The 21,600-nt window shown below is 35.4% G+C and overlaps 1 protein-coding gene across 1 annotated transcript in view; it reads right to left on the reverse strand.

Moving 5' to 3' along the window:
- The window catches only part of Mpp5 (membrane protein, palmitoylated 5 (MAGUK p55 subfamily member 5)), a gene marked incomplete in the record, with an annotated part of 65,852 nt that overhangs the window by 24,328 nt on the left and 19,924 nt on the right, over positions 1-21,600 (reverse strand). Inside the window, 5 exon segments of the mRNA XM_013522001.1 lie at positions 749-826; positions 2,780-2,941; positions 4,365-4,511; positions 5,063-5,140; positions 11,513-11,721. Coding sequence (XP_013377455.1) covers positions 749-826; positions 2,780-2,941; positions 4,365-4,511; positions 5,063-5,140; positions 11,513-11,721 — 674 coding nt within the window.

Raw genomic sequence — 21,600 nt, forward strand, 5'->3', positions numbered from 1 at the left:
ATATGTAAAACGATAACCATTGATAATTTCCTACCATTTTGTCTGTAATTTGCTAAGTCCCCCCTATTATTATGCTATCCTTCTTTTATTCTTTAAAATAAAAAAAAAAAAAAAATGCTGCTACAAATATTTATAAAAAAGTTCTGTGAATGTATGTTCTGAATTCTCTTGGGTATATATTTGAGAGGACATAATGGATTACACAGTACGTAATGAAGTGCATCTTTTAATACAGCTGATAAATGTTTAATATAAAGTAACACACTCTAAAGTAAGAGTTATAGGTATGCATTTTTTTTTTTTTTTTTTTTGAGACAGGGTCTCTCTATAGTTCAGGCTGGGCTTGAACTCACTGTGTAGCACAGGCTGGCCTTGAATTCACAATGATACTCCTGCCTCTGTCTCCCAAGTGCTGGGATTATAGGCAGGCACCACTACACCCGGCCACATGTACACAATATTTGTAAAAGCACTTCTATGCCAAGTATGTTTAAATTAAACAAAACCACTTATAACTAGAGGAAGACAAAGTTCAATGTTGGAAACAAAATTTCTGAAACGAAAATATTTTCTGTTTTTTATTTTAAAAACATTCAGAATTTACTAAATTTGAAGGGTCAATATATTTATTTAAATAAAAACTACTAAGTTTACTTCTTTATTTGAGTGTAAGAAACTGACATTTCTGACGCAGATAAGTAAACAACAGCCAAACAACAATAAATAGTAACATGAAAAAGTCACTTACTACAGTTTCCTTGGCAGGAGGAGGCTTGATCTGTTGACTGGGAATCAGAACAAATGTCAGAGTACCATGCATGTCAGACTGCAATAAAAAGATGAGGCTGCTTTAAAAATCTGTACTATGAAATTCATTCCATGACCTTATGAATAATGTTCTCCAAAATGAACTATTCCAAGACTCCTCCATAATCACTGTTTTTCCTGTGTACGATGGAGGATTAAACCAAGGGCGTTACACACATGCTATGCAATTACTCTATCACTGAGCTACATCCCTATCCCTTTGTGTTTTGAGACAGGATCTCACCAAATTCGTGAGCCTGGCCTTGAACTTGAAGTCCTGTCTCCACTTCCCAAATGGCTGGGATTACAGGTGTATCTATCCCCATGCTCAGCCCTACAAAGTGTTACACACAAATATTCTCAATTTCTAGATGTCTTATTATGTTATCCATATTATTTTTTAACCACATAGAGTCTCACTACTAGGTTCAGTATTATTGCTCAATACACCATGCATTAATGGCCTGTTTATTCCGATACCTCCAGCCTAGAGAGTATTCATAGTATCTGGCACTGATACAGCAGCGTTCAACTTTAAGACAGCAACCAACAAAGGTTAAAATAACAATGAATGGTATTTTGCTTTACCAAAGCAATAAACTGGGGCTGGACAGAAATAGGGATATGAAGGATGTTTTCTAGATTTTACAATAGTCATTGTAGAGGTTCTACTCTAGCAACTGAGGCTAAGTAATTAAAAATACAGATTTTGGTTTATGAGGTGTACAAAGTGATCATAAATTGCCCTCAAAAGATAACCATAAGCCTAGCGTGCATAAGGAACTGGGTTTGGTACCTGACACACACACAAAAAAGGTAACGTCTTCCTAATTACAGAGCACTGTACAACAGAACTTTCTGCAATACTGGAACCATACCATAGCTGTACCTTCAGATGGTAGCCATTATTGCCCTCTAGCACCTGAAGTACTGCTAGTATGAATAAGAAACTGAACTTTATTATATTACATAGTGTACACCTATAGCACTGTTATCATCTGACATTGTTAGGAAAGAACAATTGTAGATAAGAAAAATACAGAAAAATCATGAGGAGCTGGCATGGTGACACATGCTTGTCACACTCTGGGAGGCCAAGGCAAAAAGATCGAAAGTTCCAGCCCAGTCTGGGTAACTTGCCAACCTAGCGAGATCCTGTCTCAAAAATAAAAATAAAAAAGGGGCTGGGCATACAGCTCAGCGCAAAAGGCCTTGGGTTCAATCCAAAGTATCACCCCATCAAAAAAAAAAAAAAAAAAAAGAGGAGCGGGCGTGGTGGCGCACGCCTATAATCCCAGCACTTGGGAGGCCAAGGCAAGAGGATCGTTGCAAGTTCAAGACCAACCTGGGCTACAAAGTGAGCTCAAGCCCAGCCTGAACTGCATAGTGAGACTCTGTCTCAAAAAGACAAAAAAAAAGAGGATGTGGATTTTTATTATTGCCCCAGTAGTTAGCACACATTCACATGCACTCAATAAATATTTACTGATTAACCTGTTATATTATTACTGATTTCAGAAGCAAAATATACATGGTAGTAAAAAAGGTCAAAGTAAAATATTATCAGTGGTGCCTAGCCAAAAACAAATTCTACTAACAAATACTGGGAAAGACTTGTATCACAGGAAAGTGAGGCAGAAACTGTCCCGGGCTGTTGACTTCTGTGTGTATGGAGTGGGGCAGAGTAATAGAGAGTGAACCCAGGGCCTCTGCACTGAGCTACACGCCCAGCCCTTTCTATTTTTCATTTTCAGTACACTGCACAGTCAGGACTTGAATTTGTGATCCTTCTGCCGCAAACCCACAGTGTGCTGCAATTATAGGCAGTCTTAAAATAATTTACTCTAAATCTAAAATAATTTACTCTAAATCTAATAATTTACTCTAAATCTTAGAGTAATAATTTACTCTAAATAATTTACTCTAAATAAATCTAACAGAAGAAACAGAAGAATTACTTAGGTCAACTTACCAACAAATCGAAAACCTCATTGACATCTTTCCCCCGAATTTCAATGCCATTAATCTCCAGAACTTCATCGCCTTCATGTAAGAGACCACTTTTCTCCGCAGCTCCTCCTTTTACTATCCGGCTGATGATGACAGAATCCATTTCATTACGAACTGTGGCACCCTAAGAAGGTTAATGTCTAGTTTAATTATAAAAATAGGTTTTTGGCTAAACACTTCTTTGTTTTTAAATTATAATTTTCCTCTAACATTTTTTTCTGTGCCATTATATGTGCCAGTTCAGAGGTTAGCAACTGACCTCTTTTGCTATATTTTAAAAGTAGTGGTACTAATAAGAACTTTGTAAATAAACAACTTTAAACCTAATTGAAAAAAATAATTTTTCTCTAACAATACTAGCCTTCAACTATCTTGGGAAAAAAGTTTGCTTACATAGCTGGTGTAATGATTGTCATTAAATTTGAAAGTTGATCATTTCCCTCATATCTTGTGCTTTATGAACACTCCAGAACTCTGACAGCAAGTGGATTTTTGAAGCATACAATAGCAGAAAAATATACTTGCTTAAAAACTGTGTGAAAACCTATAATCATATTTATTCTGCATATATGCTAAACCCCATACAAATGATTACAATACATTTGGGCTTAAGTAATGAGCATAATTCTAACTATAAAGAACCTTTTTAAATTCAAAATTTGATGAAGGGATGAATATCAATCTGGCTCCCTATTTATATGTTAAATAGTTTAGCTACATTCAACTCACATTAACATGTATTAGAAATTAATATTTGTTATACAAAATTAGAAGCTAAGTAAAAAAATGTATGTTCAAAAATTGGGAATATAACATATAGATTAAGCTTGTTCTCCTAAACTTTTACTTTAACATTTTATCTTGATTTTTCAGTTTCTATTCTCTTGGTGGGGAAAACGTTTCAAATTATAATCTGAGACACCAGGATTCAAGAATATTTCTTTCAATAAAAGAAAGAAACTTAAGGCAATGATAGTAGACTAAGATTTGAGAAGTTTTATATATAAAAGCTATAAAGCAAATATTAAGGTGTACACTTAAGAATATCTGAAATATGTAAGTAATTGTATCTCAGTAAATTTAACAGTATCAAAAGATGAGATTTTCCTTCTTTTTTGGGGGAATGTATTTTTGAGACAGGGTCTTGCTATGTAGTTCAGGCTGGTCTCGAACTGACGCTGTAGCCTAAGCTGGCCTCAAACTCCCAGCAATCTTCCTGCCTCAGCCTCTGGAGAGCTGGGATTACAGTTATGAGCAACCACACTCAGTTTTTTAAAAATCAGAATTTCTAATTATTGTTTTTAAAAAGTTGGGAGAATGAAATAAACTACTTATCCCTTCTTTGTTCTTCAACAAACATTTCACAAGCTATTACTTTCATTCAGTTATGGGTGAGAAAAGAAGATGAACACATTTTTGTTAACTGAGTAAGGGGTCTGAGCAGGAACACAGAGAAACTCCAATGAATTAACTTCAAAAGAGAAACCCACGAAGAATGTACGAGTTGTCAGTTACCTGAGAGGCCTCTGTGGGAAGTGGAGACTTACCAATGGAATATCACGAGCCTTTTCTATACGAACTATTTTTACAGTCTCTCCTCCATACTGGCCAATGCTTTCATAAACTCTCTCATCTGCAATGGGCTCTAGCTGCATTTCCTGCTCAGCAACTTTATCATGGGCCAGTAAAAGTGCCTGTTTCAAAAAAAATTGACAGCATTTTAACAGCACGACTTTTAAACTCATCATGTATATATGATTCTGTTCATTAAATCTTTAGAACTGCTATAATTACTTGTATATCCATATCTGTTTCTCAATTCTGCAAGTCAAGCTCAGAAGCAACCCAGTATACTTCTGAGCTATTGATAACAAAAGATGTACTGAGCGTGTCAGGGCATAAACTGAAATGGATTGTGAAAAGCCCAAGATGCATATTAAAACAAAATAAATTGAAATGCTTAAACATGCTAGATAATTAAAATTTCTGGAAAATACAGAACCGAAAAAAAAAGCAAGTAACTTTTGTCCAATTTTAAAAGACAAAAAGTTTCAAAAATTATTTGGTTAATTCAAATATTTATACTCTAACAATAATTACTTTGCAGAGTAGGTTGTAAATATAAAGCCTGGCTAGGTAATGTTTGAGGTCTTTTCCAACCTTAGGAGATGGTGATTTAAAAAAAAAAAAAAAAAGGATAAATCTTGTTGGAAATGCCTTTTATGATGCTCTGTCCATTTTCTACCTGAATATGTGGAGCATTCAGCAAAGCAGTTAATTCCTGTCCTTCTTTCTGGTGGGTTGGTTTCAAAACAGTTTGTACCTAAGAAACAGAAGCAAAGATCATTCTTCCTACTTCACAGGAAATAGCAGTAGCACCTATGCAGGGTGATTCTTCCTTTAAATCTTTTTTTTTTTTTTTGAGACAGGGCCTTGGTATGCAATCTAGCGTGGCCTTGAACTCACTATGTTGCCCACGCTGCCCTCAAACTCACACTGATCCTCCTGCTTCAGCCTCCCAAGTGCTGGTATTATGGGCATGCACCTCTAATTTTTTTTAAAAAATCACACTAAGCAATTTTTTTAAAAGTACAAATCAAAACAATGAAACATACTTGTAAGAAACTGATGAGATAACCTCACTCTGGGTCTGCATTCACATTTCTTTCTTTCTTAATGCTTTTTTTTTAAGATCATCTAAATCATCAAAGGTTTGTCTATTGTTCTTTTAAAAGAATCAGCTTCTTATCTACAAAATCCTTCCATTTAAAAATCTAATTCTTCTAAGTTTATTTTCCTTTACAGTTTCTAATCACTTGCTCTTTAAATTCAGCTTATTTATATTCAATCTTTTCTCTTCTACCATAAATCCTTCATTTATTTATTTATTTAGGCTTTTTTTGTGCCGGGAATCAAACTTAGGACTTTGCCCTTGCCAGGCAGGCTCTGTGCCACTGAGCTATATCCCTGGCCCAAATCCTGTAGTTAAAAGTACTATATAAATTTTCCTCTGCTCCCTCTCTCCAAAGATTACGCTGATGGCTCTTATTATCAATGATTCTCATTTTTTTTTCATTTTTCATCCCCAAGTCCAACTACTCACCAAAAATAGGACTTTGTAATACTGTGGATAACAAAACCAAAATTATCACTATTAATAAGATCAGGTAGGCATAAATCTCTGCCAGGCACAGGGACATACAGCTGTAATCCCAGCACTCTGGGAGGTAGAGACAGAAGGAACCAAAGAAGGAACCAAAGTTCAAGCCCAGCCTGGGCAACTCAGTGAGACCCTATCTCAAAATGAAAGATTAAAAAAAGGGCTGGGGGTGCGGGCATTGTGTGATGGTGCACACCTGTAATCTCAGCATCTGCAAGGTTGTGGCACAAGGACTGCTTTGAGTTCCAGGCCAGCCTGGACTACACAGTGAGTTCAAGGCCAGCCTGAACTTCATAGCAAGACCCTGTCTCAAAAAATCAAAACCAAGACCAAAACCAAACCAAACCAAGTCAAAACCAAAAAAGAAATCTGTAGTCCCTAACCATACATCTTTTGATTGCTGGAAAAAGTAAATCTGAGGGGGAAACAATTTTGCATTAAAAAGGTACTAAGGGTATACAAAAGACACAAGTAAACTTAAAAATATTTTTCTGTACTAAACATTTATTGCCATTTCTATTTTAATTTACTTCCTAAACATCACTGAGAACTTCCCTTTGAATGAAGCTTCAAATTCCAGTACTTCAGTCCCCTTATTAACCCAGGTGTTACCCATTCTACTGTTAACACACAGCATCGGGTAGTTCTAAAGGCTTAATGCTCACTTCTAGCCTTACATTTTTCTCTAGCTATACTGTACTACTTTTTCTTATCTTCCTCCAGAGACAATTAGAGAAATAGTATGTTAAGTGTGAAAGATTCGGAAACAGATGACCAAAGGGAAAGAAATGAAAGGACTTTTATTATACTTAGGGATGATCCACTGGGTATATATCATTCCTTTATTTTTACACTTATTTTTACCAAAGTATTCATTTCATTCTAATTAGAACAAAATCATATGTTCCCTCTTCTTCTCCATTTTTGTATTTCATTACTCCTTCCTGTTTATTTCCATGGTTACAACCTCCAGATAAGTGCTGAATACTAGTGGTAATACTTTGGAGGTTACACTATTTTACTAAGAGACTAAATGGAAATTTGGTAAGATGCCATGGTTCTGGCATTATTTTTTGTCAAGTTAACAAAGTGTCCTTGACTTTCTAAAAATTTTCACCTCAGAGGAAAAAGTACTGAAAGTTTAAAAAAATGCCTTTTCTGAATCAAACTGATTTCTCTTCCCATCTATTCAGGTGAGTTATTTTAAAATATTTACTGGCGGGGCATGGTGACACATGCCTATAATCCCAGCACTTGGGAGGCAGAGGCAGGAGGATCACCACAAGTTCGAGGCCAGCCTGGGCTACGCAAGTGAGTTCAAGACCAGCCTGGACTACATAGCAAGACCCTGTCTCAAAAAAAACAAAATATTTACCAAAGCGTATCAATTGAAAGATAATTTAAAACTTAATATAATTTACTTGGCCTTCAGCATGTGGACTCCATCTTTTAAGATCATACCCTACCTTAACGCACTGCTGAAGAAACACGCCAGGCTTTCTCAGTCACTATCACCTTTGTGCCCTTTGATAACAGAAAGCTTTTCCTTCCAGGTAAATTCCCAACTATCCTTGGAGACTCAGCAGTTAAATGTCCTTCCGTATTTCTTCCTTCTTCCTACCGCTCTCCGCTTCCCAGCCCTCACCCTCCACCCAGAGTTTGGCGCTGCTCACAAGACGCTAAGTATTTACTCAGTCCTGTTCCTTCCCAGTGATAGCCTAATTCAACTTACACAAACTGAAAGGTTTCTGGGTTGTCGGCAGTTTCTATTATTTCAAGGTTATAAACATTTGTTCGTAAGTCTTTGGGTCACTATGTTTTCTTTTCTCTTGTATAGGCTACGAGTGAAGCTATTAGGTCACAGTGTATGGGTGCATTAGCTTTAATAAATATTTTCAAGCATTTTTTCATAGTAGTAGTACCAATTTATACACCACCAGCCTTCTTTCGACTGCTCCATAGGTTCACCAACATTTGCTGTTGCCAGTCTTTTTAATTTTAATTATAGTAATTTTAGTGCCTGTGCAGTGGTATCTGCTTTTGTTTTAATTTATAATTCTCTGTTGGCTAAGAATGCTAAGTATCTTTTTATTTTTCGGGGCTATCTGGCTTTTCTTTTTTTTTTTTTTTTTTTGAGACACGGTCTTCCTATGCAGCCCCAGGCTGGCTTTGAACTTGTAGCGATCCTCCGCCTCAGCCTTCCAAGTGCCCAAGTACAGTGATTACAGGTGTGCGTCACCACACCCAGCTCTGGATTTCCTTTTAAAAAATAGTGTCTGTTCTCTTTTTCATTTTAAAAATCTGAGTACTCTCATTAATTTGCAGGAGTTTTTAAAATACATATTCTAAATATGAGTTTTTGTCATATATATTTAAACATATACATACAGTATCTCCAAATCAGACAATCAAATAACATTTCTTGGTGGGCTGGCTTGCATTTTATTCTCTTAAGAATGTTCTTAGATAAGCAAGAGCTCATTTAATGAAGTCCAAGTTCTCAACCTTTACTCTCTTTATAAAAGCACTTGCAATGCTGGGAGGCTGAGGCCACAGGATCAAGTTGCTCGAGCCCAGCCGGAGCAACTTAACAACTTAGTGAAAACCTTTCTCAAAATAAAAAATAAAAAGGCTAGCAGTGTAACTAGGTGCAAAGGCCCTGGGTTTAATACCTAGTACTGTCAGAAAAATAAATAAAAATCACTTATAGTAACAAAAAATTTGTTTTGTGCTTATTAATATACTAAATTATCAAAGATTTAATCTGGATCTTACTATGTGCAGTTTAACAGGCTTTATATACTATGTAATGCTTAATGTTTAACTAATACTTTGTGATAAAAACAAAAAATACTCTAATGTTTCATTAAATTCCTTGAGGTTTTTACTTAATTTTCATTAAAAATAATACAACTGAAGCATAAGGTAGGTTCTTTTAACTACTGTATGTATATTAAAACTGCTAGAATTATGAATGCTAAAAAACAAAACAGGGCCACATAAGCAACCTAGTTAATCTTATGTCAGTCACAAAACGCCAGCTGGCTTTAATTTTCAGAAATATAAAACAGGAGAACTGAATTAGGTGACTGCTGAGATTTTTTTCTAGTAAAATAAAAGCAACAAGTCCACTTAACTTTTACAACTTTGTTATCAGACTTAATATTCCTCCTCGATGAGCTCATCAAAGCGTGTGCCTGTCTCACAAGCGAACGGAAAGGCAGGGCTACCTCGGTCCTGACCAACAACCCTAGGCCAGGGGAACGACCGCAGGCCCAAGGTCACTATCACTGCCACACACCGACAGCATCCCAGAGCAAGCTTTTCCCAGAGAGAGCAATCACGAACTCCAGCTTTTCTCATTCTCTCCTCCCAACACTGTTCTATTTAACAAAACAAAGGCCCAGAAGCTAGCTAGGGACACCTTCCCCCAACCTGGCGGAGAAGGAAAGATCACAGTGACTAATCTGGTATTTCTTCCAATTCACAATAAAAATCACACTATATTTATAAACGGTATATGAGCAAAATAATGTTGATCTGTAAAAAAAATCTGTTGAAAAAGTAACTTTCAGAAAAATGATTTAAACTATGAGTTAATATTTTTAAATAAAAAATGTTGCATATAAGTGATAACTTTTAAATTAAAAACCTACAGTGATAATTCTTTTGTTTTGTTTTGGTCTTTTTGCTGTGCTACAGATGGAACCCAGGGCAAGCACTTTACCACTGAGCTACACACTCAGTTTGATAACTCTTTTAGTAAAAATATTATATAGTTCATTTCAATAATAAAAGTTGACCTCAGGAATAGATTTCAGTCAGCTCTTTTTAAAGTCTGGTGTATGGAAAAATTCCAGATTTCCCCTCTAGGAGCAGGTCCTTGGGTTGCTCTCTCCTGGGACCTGGTCACCACTAGGTTTCTCTCTTACTACTCCTGCACGTAGAGTTTGCCATCTTAATCACCTTAATAAGGAAAATCTCTCCCTTTGGGACCACTGTGCTAATCTGAAAAGTATATCTTAACCTAATTGATAGATCTACAGCTTTGGAAGTCCTACCCTCCCCCAGCCCTATTCCCTCTCATGTTTGGAGTCAATGAAATACAAGATGTGATTTTAAAAATGAGTGTTTAAATTTTAAAAAATTATTACAGTAAAACTATTGCCATTAATTTCCTTCAAAATATTCCCCCTCCCAGCCAGCTATGGTGCTGCACACCTGTAATTCTGGTACTCAGGAGGCTGAGGCAGGAGGATTGCTGCACATGCGAGGCTGGCCTAGGCCACATAGTGAGTTCAAGGCCAGTTTGAACTAAGTAGTTGGACCTTGTCTCAAAAAGCAAGTAACAAAAACAACCAAAAATACTCCCTTAAAACACATTTATCTCAGCATTCTTGCCACTTTCTGAAGCAGTTCTGAAAGTCCTCTTTCACGCCTTTAATTGTACTGTTACCGCTATCTCAATGCCTTGAATTGATTCATAATGTTTACGTTTCACAGTCATTTTCACTTTGGGGAAGAGCCAGGAGTTGCACAGTGCCATATCTAGTAAGTAAGTTAGACGAGGACACACAGTAATGCTTTTATGAGCCTGCCTTTCCATTAGGTAAACCTGGAGAGCAGCATTCACTGTATTTTTAATCATGCCTTGTAAAGACACTCCTAAATGAGAACTTCCAGGACTGCTTCAGAAAGTACCAAGAAAATGGGGTAAGAGCGAAGAGAAGAGGATTATTTTAAGGGTGATTAATGGCAATTTGTCTTTTACTATAAAAAATTTTTAAACATTTACTATGTATTTTGATTATACCTCAAACATTTACGTGGTAGACCTCCCAAATTACTTTTATAATATCAAAGTAATTTTAAATTTTATCAGTGACAGAATGTCCGTACCCCGCAACAAGAAATGGTTTACATGCTTTTGAAATCTTCAATTTAAAAGGTGAAAGATTTATATGATCTGAAGAGAAACCAAAGTATTGAAATCTTCAATTTAAAAGATGTTTGCAGATTAAGACAGCACGATAACAAAAGAAACTCTCAATGTATATTAAAATTTAGTAATTAGGAAAATTTAGTAATTTAGTTTTAATAGGAGAAATACTTTAAAATATCTACAAGTAATAAATTTTAGCAGTTATAGTCTATAATCCCCAAATACCAGTTATAATTTTACCCAATCAGTATTCGTTTCTTAGTTTAAAATGTATAATGCTTAAAATGAATAAAATCATACTAAAAGCATTTAAAAACTTTGCCTCTAGTTACCAAAATCTGCTTGTTACTATCTAAACTTATAATCCTATATACAAAAGTAACTCTCTTCATGAAACAGAACACTATGTCTCAGCACATTTTTCAGGACATAATGCACACAGCAAAGTTTTCCTATCACAATAAATTATTAACATGTGATCAGCAGTAACTACTTTGAACTAGCCGTATAGCCACACCATTACTTTCTAATCATACTGCCTTACTATCACTAATACTTCTGGTAGGTGTTACCAAGACGTTCACAATACGTACCTCTTGTGCAAGATCCTGGGCGTTGGCGATAAGAGGAAAAGGAGGACTGGCCTTGCTCATGTGCACTGTGACAGCATTGTGGATCTTAAACGCATTCTGGAAATCTTTATTTTGTACAAGTTGTAAAAGCAGTGAAATATCCTCCTGGCTCTGGGAATCTACCAAAGTATGTTGGATATGTTTAAGTGAAGAAAATAAGTCTTCCACTTCTGGTAGGAGAAAGAAAAGGTATCCTAAAATTAATTGTTTTGCTCTTAACTCAACGTGTGTTTTAAGATAAAATTTCCTGAACCAGTAACAATGTACTATGTTTTGGGGGAAAAAAACTACATGTATTTTTGAGTGTCAGTCAATATCAGCTTGCTGAATTTTAAGTAAAACTCTGAAAATAATAGAATAACTTACATTTTAAAAAGATATTATAAGATATACTATAAAAATAATGGGAATACAGAAATAAATAGGTAAAACCACCAACAATCCCATCACCTAGAAACAATTTTTTTCTCCTGAACATCCTGGTGTATTTTCTTTTTCCATAACAGTACACATTGCAATAGCATTATACAAAGTTCAACATCTAAGTTGCTTCTATTTTTGCTACTGTAAGTTAATAACAAATATTTCAGCACATAGTAGTCATTAGTGCATATAAATCTAAGATTCTGATGTTTTAATTCCTAGAAACAGAACTTTACTGAAGATTGTGACATTTTTAAAAGCCTTACACATTTCTAGGGAGTTCACATTAATTTATATCCCATTAGCAATATTTTCACCAATATTCATCACTTTCAAAAACTTTAATTTCTTCGGTTAATAGGGAGGTTGAAGTCTATTTATATTTGCCAGGCACTTCTTTTCTTGTCCATAAAACTAATGAATATGTGTATCTCCTAAAACTGCAGTGGAAGTCTACCGTGTGTGTGTATTGTGCTTATTCTCATACATACACAGTACCTGCTCTTTTTTTTTTTCATCTTTTTGAGACAGTTCAGGTTGGCCTCGAGCTCTCAACGATTCTGCCTCAGCCTTCGAGTGCTGGGATTATAGGCGAGGACCACATGCCTGGCCTACTACATGCATTTTTTTAGGGGGGATAATAGTTACTCAAAAATAGTTTAGAACCACAGTAGTCTCTTTCCTGCCCCCCAACAGAGTTGTGAGTGTAGAAGCAATAAAAAGTTACCAGTTTAAAAAATTTTCTTGACTTTTACAACTAATTATGAATTACATGGTTATCAATAGTATAAAGATAAACAAAACTGGAAAGGAAATTAGAAAGGCAAAATTGTCATTAGGATCACCTCAGAAGCTGTTAAACCAAGAAGTAGGTAAGCTCTGAAGGACAGCCATAATTACTCATACGCTAATATGACAGCTACAGGAGTACACAGAAAAAACATAGAATGCCAGATTCTATCAAATTGGAAGAAGTTACCAGACAATCCCCTAAAAGTATGAAGAATTCAATAGCTTTACAGTTTCACCAGAAAGCCAGGCTTGGTGGTGCATGCCTCTTATCCCAAGAGTGTATAGGAGCCTGAAGCAGGAGGATCACTGCAAGTACAAGGCCAGCCTGAGTTACATAGGAGTTGATGGCTGGCCTGAACCACATGGTGAGACCCTGTCTCAAGAAAGCCAAATTCAAAGAAGTTTCATTAGAGCAAAACAGGAAAGCAGGCTACAACCTTATCTGAGCAGAGACATTCTTATTAAAATTTTCAGTAATTATCAAAAGGAGGTTCAGCTTGGATTTCAGAGAAATTAAAAGTATCAAGAGCTTCAGATCTTATCACTGACTAAAATTAATACGCAACCTTAGTCCAGGAGGTAACTGTCTCCCTAGTAGGTCTCTTCATCTTCAGGGAGGCTGAAATTCTTTAAGGCAAAGGGTTTCTTTTAGCTGTAACGACTAGTATTGTTTAAGATACCATAAAGACTTTAGGGTTTAAAATTGTTATTAAATTTTTATTTTTATTAGTACATGTTTGCAGTAGATAATGATTATATTCCTTGTGGGGAGTTGGTACATGTACATAACACATCTTAATTCTTTCTTTATCCCCCCTTTAAGGATTTTTAAAATGCAATCTAAGCACAGAAGACACTGTATACACGGTTTTATAATCTAATGTTTTCCAATAAATCCTTAAAATAAATTCCCAGGATAAGCTTGACCAAATAAAAACATTTAAGACTTTGATACATACTGACAAACTGCCTTCCAGAACTGTATCAACTAATACTCCTACTAGCAATGCATGTGGGTGCCTATTTTCACAAACAGATCAAAGCATTATCAATTTTTAAATTTTTTTGTGATCTGGTTAAATATATTTTTACAAGATACAGCCATCTGGCATTTCTTTTAATTACAGTTCCTGCAGTCTTAGGGAGAACATACCGAATTTCATTTTTTCTTATGTCAGAACAATGGCTTTTAACCATAGCCATTTATGGAACTTCCCTAAGGAAATTTAAAAGACATGTCTATCTAAAAGTTACATCAACCTCAGACACAACCAGAGCCTTCAGTGTCTTCCTTAATACTAATAGTTTAAATTGATTATAATATACCCTCTTTAAGAACCACTGACTTTGGGGATTAACATAAGGTCATTATACTATTTTTATATATTAAACTATATTAAAGTATTCACATCTACTTCCTTCAATAAATATACTTAATAATGATATTGAGTTCTTGTGTCTTCTTTTTTTTTATATGTATGTATTTACTTATTTTATCTTTTGAGACAGGGTTTCACTATGGACTTCAGGCTGGCCTTGAACTCACTTTGTAGTCCACGCTGGCCTCAAACTCCACAGCAATCCTCCTGCCTCAGTCTCCTGGGTGCTGGGATTATAGGTATGAGCTACTTTTTTGGTTTTAAAGAGTAGGTCTCAGCATGTAGCCAAGGCTGGCCTCAAATTTGTGGTGATTCTCCTGCCTTAGGGATTATAAGCTAGGCTTGTGTCTGCTTTTTATACCTACTCTATTTCATTCTTGACAGTTGTATGTTGTTATTCTTGCTTTGCATATTTAAAATATTGTAATGTTTCATTTAGATATACATCAAATGCTACAGTCATAAGCCAGCAAGAAGTAGGGCAAGTAAAGTAGGCTAATCTAAACTAGAAAATGAAGTAGAGAATATTAAAGCGCTCCTGCCCCATGCTGGCGATTGAACCTAGGGCTTGCACATGCTAAGCAAGTGCTCTCTCACTGAGCTATATCCCCAGCCTTTTTTATTTTGAGACAAGCTCTGGCCTAGAACATATGATCCTCTTATACTAACTTTCCTACAACAAAATTCTCTATCTTTAGTTTGTACATTCCTTGCCTCCACCTTGATCTATTTGTTCTAAATGATTTCAGAAGAAACTGTTTAAAGTTCCATCATCATCTCTAACATTTCATGTAACACTTAAACCTTAATTACTGTATGTACATTAAAGAGAGGAAATACAATCTTAAAATCAATATTGGTTTGAGATATGATTAATCAGATAAATAGAAATATATGTAGGCTGATAACCCCTTCACGACAGTCTTGGCCCTCTCTTGAGTCTAAAATATAAAATAATGAAGACTTTAAAACAAGCAACAGATAGCAACCACCAAGAACTACTGTATGAACTACTATATCTGAAAAATCTATCTTCAAATTCTTAAGACTCTGGCCAGCTATATGGGAGAATTTTTTTACTGTAAAGGTAAAAACTAAAATTACCTGAGGAACCTAAGAAATTCCATCAATGGAGATGTTTCAAAGCATCAGGGATAGCCATCTACTCTGAATTAGCTTTATTTTCACTCACTGCTCTAATTTATCCCACAAGCGAAGTTTTGCTAGTGATCTATTCTGACATTAAGACTTCTTTCTTTAAATAAGGTGTCGTCTCCTTTCTGCCCCCACTCCACTGTGCGTGTGTGTGTGCGCGCAACGCGCGTGCACACGCACTCGGATCAAACCCATGGCCGGTCACTCTAAACAGGTGCTCTACCTCGAGTACAACCTAATGACTTTTTTATTTTTTTAAACTTAAGAACATAAATTTCAGATCCCTGAACTTTGTTTTTTAGTAGTCTAGGTCAACATGAATTTGGCAAAAATAACTGGAAGCTCATGGAAGATCTTCAGCTGTAATTTTCGGTTAACAAATTAAAAACAAGTATTAGGGCTAGTGGTTTCCGCTCGATGATACAGCACTTGCCCAGTATGTGCAAGGCCCCCTAGGTTCAGATCCTAGCACAGTAAAAATAAAATCAACCCACCCAAAACACCCCCCAAACCCACAAGTATATGAACCAGATAGTTGACAGACAATAGAGTAAAAATCTTATTCCTACATGAAGTAAAACAACAGAAAATTGTCTTGAAGCTACTTCTTAGAAAGACTTCATGATTTTTTCCTGGACAAAACTAGAAGACACTTACACTTGGTGAGACAGAGAAAAAGTTCCAAATCTGGAGTTAAAATGCCTGAGTCTCAGCAGTGGCTTGATCATATTTTAAAAGTTGTATTATGTCAGTAGACGACCCACCTCAAGTCTCTGGGGCTTTCTATTAAATGGAAGGGTTTGACTAGAATAGCACTTAAGTGTTCTTTGGCAACTCTTAAAAATATATACTTTAGGGCTGGGGGTACAGCTCAGTGGCATAAGCGCCTGCGTGGCAAGTGCAAGGTCCTGAGTTTGATTCCCAGTACCACAAAAAAAAGTACTTTATTTTTTTAAGCCAATATACATATACTTACCCTTCTTTGAAATAAAAGATCTATGTATACCTGTGTAATATATTAATATTTTTGGTATTGTTCTAGTTCATAAAAATTACTGGTTGATAGGACAGCTAAAATTAAAAACAGTGGTGGCAAGCACATGAGAGAAACTGGAACCTTCACACATGGCTCATGTAAATGTCAGGCAGTAGAGCCACCACGGAAAAGACTACAGCAGCTCTTTAATAAATAAAACACAGAATTATGGAAGATCCAGCAATTTTACTCCTAGTATAGAACAAAAAGAACTGAAACCAGGTATTTAAACAGAAGCCTATACACAAGAAAATTGTCTTGAAGCTACTTCTTAGAAAGACTTCATGATTTTTTCCTGGACAAAACTAAAAGACACTTGGTGAGAGAGAAAAAAGTTCCAAATCTGGAGTTACAATGCCCGAGTCTCAGCAGTGGCATATAAATTTTGGTTATTAAGTACACATATGTATATTGTACAGTTCCTCATATCAATACTTACAACAGCCAAAATAAACAACCCAAATGGTTCAACAAAAAATATGGCATATTCACACATTAGAACATTCAGCCATAAAAAGGAATAAAGCACTGATGCATCATACATGGATGAACCCCAAAAACATAATGTTAAGTGAAAAGAAGCTAGTCACAAAAGGGTATGTACTAGCTCATTAGATTATCTTTCTTAGACAGTTCCCAGTTCTTACAAAAATCAATTTTTAGGTCTGGGGCTATATATTAGTGGCACAATATTTGCTTAGCATTTATGAAGCCTGGATTCATTCCCCAAACCCCCCACCCACACCCACACCCACACCCACACCCACACCCACACACACACACACACTTTTTTCAAGCCAAAATGTGTCACTTGCTTATACACATTTTTTTTTTAAATTTGGTTGTCAAGACAGTCCTGAAACTGAGGCTCAGAAAAATTAAGTAACTTGCCTAAAGTCAATAGCAATTAAGTGACAACAAAAAGTATTAGAACTCAGTTCTGATTCTGACTCCCCTGCAATTTTTTTTTTGTTTTTTTTTGTTTTTTTGTTTTTCTCCGGTACCAGGAACCGAACTCACGACCTTGCGCTTGCCAGGCAGGCGCTTTTGCCGCTGAGCTAAATCCCCAGCCCCTCCCCTGCAATTTTCAATATGCAATTATGTCAAGCATGTTAACATGCCATAAATAATGAAGCAAATCTAAAAACCATTACCTAATAAGTGAAATGAAGTTTGATACACTGTATTCTGATACACTGTGTCAAAAACAATGATGTAGGGCTGGGGATATAGCTCAGTGGCATAAGTGCCTGCCTGGCAAGCTCAAGGTCGTGAGTTCGATCCCCGGTACCGCAAAAAAAAAAAAAAAAAAAACAATGATGTAGCAGTTAATTATTTTTAGTAGACATATGTGTACTTAATAACCAAAATTTATACAACTACAAACACATTTTCAATCTACAGTTTAGGTTAGTTGTAATTTTGGCAATGTGGCCAAATTAGAAAATTCTCAAGTGGTCTGAACACTTTAAACACTAAACCTAGTACCAATAATTTAATCATTTCACTTATAAGACGAAAAAGAGTCCCTGAAGGAATGGCTAAGAAAGTTTGCTTGGAAGTATCTGGAGCAGTTAAGTAAAAATTTGGTAGTGAAAATAATTAACTTCTAAGAAGTAGGCTAATGTAAAACTTAAGATTTATCGGCCCTGGAACTTTGTTCACTTTAAGTTTATCACAATCAGAAAAAAGTCCCAGTATATCCCATGGTCAGACAACAGTGAGCAGCAGAAAGAAATTCTGAAGAGACATTTTACTTTATAATGTCAATACTCTTACTTAACAGTGTACATATTCAGAGACATCTGGCAAAAAATATACAGACAGAGGTCAAGACTGAAACATGCTATTATTAATATAATGAAAATGCTTTCATTCTTTAGCATTATTCACCCTTGATTCCTTCTCTTTTCTGTATCTTTTATTTTCTTTATACTAAAGTATCCAATGCAAATAAGAAAACTCCTAATTACAAATTTTAGGCCTCCTTATCAACCACAAAACAGTTCACTCCATGAGTATATGTGCCCTATCCTGATGTTTCTTCAAAGGTGTAATGATTACATAGTCACACACATATCTATGATAGATGGCAGTCTTCCCTGGCTTATTCCCTTTAAAAACTGTCTACTATATTTGTACACCTCTTTTACCCCAAATTACTTATCTATAAATACAAAAACAAAAGCAGTGAAATCTATAGCCGAGAAATATCTGAAAATTGCCCTATTCTATTTTATCCCATTATAACCTGCACTGTTCTTTTCTCAGGATTTCTCTTATAAGGTAGTCTGCTTTGATTATGAAAGAGAACAAAGACATTTTATAACAAAGTAAGGTTTAAAACCAATGCCCATTTTAAGGAAGCCTCCTTAGTATATTATAATTTTTATAAGTTATAATGTTAGTATTAATCACTCATTTGAAATTAATTCTCAAATCTGTAGTTTTAAATTTTCACAAGATTCTAATTGTTTTTAAACAAAACTTAGCTTATCATTTCTGAGTATTTTCTGTCAGTTCCATCCCTTCACTTTTATTATCATATAATTCCATATTTACAAATAATTTAATTTTTAAAAACCACCCAGATAAAGTACGTAATCTCTACACTGACATTTTAAATCCTTAGAATACTCTATTTACTCACAGATAAATGATGCGTTATTTGAAAACCGAAGACTCCCTCTCAAAGAAATAAATCCTATCATTCCCTCATTTAAAATAAAGTTGCTGCTTCTGGCTGTGAAAAGTCTAAGAAGTTGTCTCCAGTCATGTGTGTATTAATTAAAATACTGGCAAGGAGGCACATACAATTTTAAGGGAGTACTTCTGTTGTACTTTGATGTGTTAGCAGATTATGAGCAGAAAAAAAAAGGTTAAAAGCTATTACATTTCATTTTAAACAAAAACTTAAAACTGAATATATCTAAAAACTGGAGCTATGACTGACAATAACAATCCATAACTTGTGCTAGTTTTTCACATTTTGTATAATTAACAGGTATTTGCATTAAATCTATGACTTATTTCTCAAAATATTAAATCTTCTGTCCGATAAAGAATTATAAATACTTGGCACCATGTTTCAAATTACTTTAAAACATGTAAAACAAAGTCAAGTTCAAAGAGCAAACAAAAGTATTTATGAGGACCACTGGGGATTACAACGTATAAGGAAACACAGCTGTCCTTTAGGAAAAGGCAGAGCCTGGGGATATCACTCAGTGGTACAGGCAACTGCCTAGTATGTGTGAAGCCCTGAGTTTCCATTCCTAGGAAAGAAAACAAAGAGAAAAGAAGAGAAAAAAAGAGAAAGAAAAGAAAAGACAAAACAAAACAAAACAAGCAGGCAGCAACAGCCAGGGAACTCCTGAGTATCAGGCGGCTGAGGTGAGGATCACCTGAACCCAGTAGCTGGAGGCCCGTACAAGTAACATACTAAAAAACTGTCTCAAAAATTTAAAAAGAGAAACAGGAAAAAGAAAAAAGAAATTATAGAAACAATCTTTTCTTTGTGTGCTTAAGCACCAAAAACAGATAAACAAAAAACTAACACATTTCCCTAAATGAGTCTTGCTTAAACTGTATGTTCCACTGTGATTATAAGAATATTATCTCTTAAACATTTATGCCTGATTCTAAGTAATACAAATGGGCACATTAAGTCAATCTTAGAAGACTTCATTCAAACTGCATATATTGGGGCTGGGGATTTAGCTCAGCAGCAAAAGCGCCTGCCTGGCAAGCGCAAGGTCGTGAGTTCGGTTCCCGGTACCAGAGAAAAACCAAAACAAACAAACAAACAAACTGCATATATTATAGCACAAACCTTGTCCAATAAAGGATATTTACAGAATATTTTAGGGAGGGAGGGAGAAAAGCATGGTAGGAATTGAAAGTTAGCAAGAGCCAACTGGGTATGGAGTATTTTTACTCTAATAAAATCTTTAGAAAAAACCATAAAATTCCTTCAGACATGTGACCTTAAAGTGTTGTCTACTGTCTACTTATCATAAAGTGAAGATTATTCTACAGCAGGTGAAGTAGATCAGGCACATTTCTATATGTCCTCAGTATACATCACTAGATAAAAAAATTTCTTCCTATAAATGTATTGAAGATTATGTATGTAATTTTTTGTGCACAGAATAAATATATAACAAGGAAAAGCAGCAAATGATACGATACAGTGTAGCAGAAACTGCTCCAGACTTGAAACAGATTTAATGAGAAACAAATGTAGCATATATATGGTCCCTTGGAAAAATTAGAAAAAAGTTACTCTACTCTGGGTCTCCACAGCTGTGCCCGCTCAGTGAAGTGCGAAGCTGGATGCAAGGCTCCATCCAAACTCTCCACTGGTGCACACGCTGTGTATATATATGCATCAGGTCCAGAATTGGCCAATTCAAACAAGGTCCTACACAGCAATTACTAGTTTTGTGCCTTAAGCAAGTGATTTATCTGAGGTTCAACTTCTTTATCTCCCAAATGCAGATTATAGTTCTAGTTCACAGGGTTATTTTGAGTATTACTGCAGAGACTAGTATTTGTTAACACACCCAGTGCAAGGCTCAACAGACATGTAAGTGAATAGCCAAAAGGCCAAAAGATAACAACGACAACAAAAACTCATAAAAAAGTAGAAGTATTTCTTTTTTTCACATCTAAAAAAACCCAGTAAATCACTTAGAAATAAAGCACTTCACTTGAGTTAGTCTAGTTTTAAAGGCAGCACAAATTAATGTACAAAGCAGTATTTCTCTGATTTCTATATTATTCTAACATATTCTATTTTCTAATATATTTTAAATTATTTTTTTCTGCATTCACGGAGTGCAGGAAAGGCAGGTAAAAAATTCAATATTCAAACTTTTTAAGTTTGAGTATACGCAGTCCACATCAATCAATCTCAGAACCACAATGTCTACACTGAGGAGGTATTTAACTTATTTATCAGTGAAATTATCTGGTCACAGACCTCTTTCATATATACATAAAACTTACAGGACTGGTTCAACTTTTTTTTCCACAGAACAGTTTGGATAGTGTATGGAATTTTGAGCCACACTTTATATGTATGATTCCATATGAACAGCACTTACTTATGTTACTGACAGTTCTTAAAGATATAAAATAGATTTTAAGCTGCAGTTATTAATTTCACTGCTACTTGACAAACTAGGGAAATGCAAAATCTGAAAACTACTTTTCAATATTTGACATAAAAGGGGGCTGGGGATCTAGCTCAGCGGCAAAAG

The sequence above is a fragment of the Chinchilla lanigera genome, unplaced genomic scaffold (assembly GCF_000276665.1).
Source record: "Chinchilla lanigera isolate Chin_1 unplaced genomic scaffold, ChiLan1.0 scaffold00065, whole genome shotgun sequence".
NCBI lineage: Eukaryota > Metazoa > Chordata > Mammalia > Rodentia > Chinchillidae > Chinchilla > Chinchilla lanigera.